The sequence below is a fragment of the Protobothrops mucrosquamatus genome, unplaced genomic scaffold (genome assembly GCF_001527695.2).
Source record: "Protobothrops mucrosquamatus isolate PMUCROS unplaced genomic scaffold, P.Mucros_1.0 scaffold7398, whole genome shotgun sequence".
Classification (NCBI taxonomy): Eukaryota; Metazoa; Chordata; class Lepidosauria; order Squamata; family Viperidae; genus Protobothrops; species Protobothrops mucrosquamatus.
Genome location: NW_015393199.1, coordinates 17994 through 20049, shown reverse-complemented (window position 1 = coordinate 20049; position 2056 = coordinate 17994). Strand labels below are relative to the sequence as shown.

At 47.8% G+C, this 2056-nt stretch overlaps 1 protein-coding gene across 1 annotated transcript in view; it reads right to left on the bottom strand.

The window, feature by feature from the left end:
* Nucleotides 1-1856: 1856 nt before the first annotated feature.
* LOC107300551 (major facilitator superfamily domain-containing protein 3-like) overlaps nt 1857-2056 on the bottom strand; it is a gene marked incomplete at its 3' end in the record, with an annotated part of 7443 nt that continues 7243 nt past the window's right edge. The window contains 1 exon segment of the mRNA XM_015829866.2: nt 1857-2018. Within this exon segment, the coding sequence (XP_015685352.2) occupies nt 1857-2018 (162 nt within the window).

Below are 2056 nucleotides of genomic sequence, written 5' to 3'. Positions count from 1 at the left end.
GGAGGAGGAGGAGGAGGAGGAGGAGGAGGAGGAGGAGGAAGGACTGGGGGAGGTCCTTGATGCTCTCTGAGCTGGGCTGTTTTCTTGCAGACGTTTCACGACCCAACTAGGGAACGTCATCAGCGCTAGAAGGGATTGAGGTTTGCGCCTTCTAGCGCTGATGACATTACCTAGTCCGGTAATGAAACGTCTGCAAGAAGGCAGTTTGTAAAATGTGCTTCCTAGCACAATGTTGGTGGAAGGCAGACCATTCTGCATGATGCAGTCAGCTAGGCTACATCCCAAAAGTGCTTTTTTCTTCTTCTTCTTCTTTCCCAAAAAGAGAACTGGACTTCCTGCGATTCTTTTCTTTGAAAACCTTTCACTTCACTTCTTCAGTTTTCAGTTCGTCCAAGAGCTGCTGGGGTGAGAAGCGAAACGTTTTCAAAGAAAAAAAAAAAACCACCAAGAAAATCCAGTTGCCCTTTGAAAAAAAGCATCTTTGGGACAACCCTGACCTGGATGACGGAGAATCCTCAGAGACATTCAGTCAGCCATGATTGTTAGCCTCATGAGTGAACCAAGCCAAGGATATTTAATCTGTGTATTCAAAATGGACTGTTACTAATATATACCTCTGTGTTCATATGTATAATAATAATAATAATAATAATAATAATAATAATAATAATAATGATGATGATGATGATGATGATGATGATGATGATGATGATGATGATGATGATGATGATGATGATGTTGTTGTTGATGATGATGATGATGATGATGATGACGACGACGACAATGAATCATGCCCTTCATCCACAAAGTGACATTGACAGACTTTATCTACCAAGGCAAATAGGTGGGCGTGGAATGCTGCAAGTACATCAGATGGTTGAAGAAGAAAAAATGGCTTTGGAAGAATATCTGAAGGACAGTGATGAAGATGCACTGAAATTAGTATATCAGGAAGGCTTACTGACTACTGGAGAGACCAAACTGGCCTACAAGAAAGACCAAATGNGAGGAGGAGGAGGACTGTGGGGTCCTTGGTGCTCTCTGAGCTGGGTGGTTTTCTTGCAGACATTTTGTTACCCAACTAGGTAACACTATCAGTGCTAGAAGGGAGAACGGTTTGTGGAGAGGAGGAGGAGGACGACGACGACGGCAAGGACTGTGGTGTCCTGGATGCCCTCTGAACTTGGTGGTTTTCTTGCAGAAATTTGATTACTCAGCTACGTAACATCATCAGTGCTAGAAGGGAGAAGGGTTTGTGGAGAAGAGGAGGAGGAGGAGGAGGAGGAGGAGGAGGAGGACGGTGGGGTCCTTGGTGCTCTCTGAGCTCGGCTGTTTCCTTGCAGACGTTTTATGACCCACCTAAGTAACATCATCAGTGCTAGAAGGGAGAGGGGTTTGTGGAGGAGGAGGAGGGGGAGGGGAGAGGGAAGGGAGGGAGGGAGGAAAGGAGGAGGTGGAGGACTGTGGGGTCCTTGGTTCTCTCTGAGCTTGATGGTTTTCTTGCAGAAATTGGATTACTCAACTAGGTAGCCTCCTCAGTGCTGGAAGAGGCAACTCCACTCCCTTCTGGAACTGATGGCGTTGCCTAGTCAGCTCATGAAATGTCTGCAAGGAAGCTGGCAAGCTCAGAGAGCAACACGGACCCCTCCTGTCAACCCTGAGCTACGAAAATTCTCCTTTCTTGGAAAAGAGGAGTTGGACCTGCTGAACATTAACCCTCCCTCGGGGGCAATTGCCAGAGACCAGAGAGAGAGAGAGAGGAACAAGAAAGGGAATAAATGCACCGTCTTCTCGGGGATGCTGGATTCGAAGTCCCACCACCCCAGGGAGAGATTCCCAGGGAACAGAGAAAAGACTTTCCATCACTTACCTGCTGTCTGACACCAGGTGGCCCCCCAGGGAAGAGCCTGTAATGGAAAAAGCGGTGGCCACGATCCCGTTCCAGAAGCCGAGCTTCTGGGGAGAGAAGCTGTGATCTAGAAGGAAGAGGGGGAACATGGAAACCGACCCCTGTTCACCTGCGGAGAGAACTCAGGTTTAGTTCCGGGCGATGCAC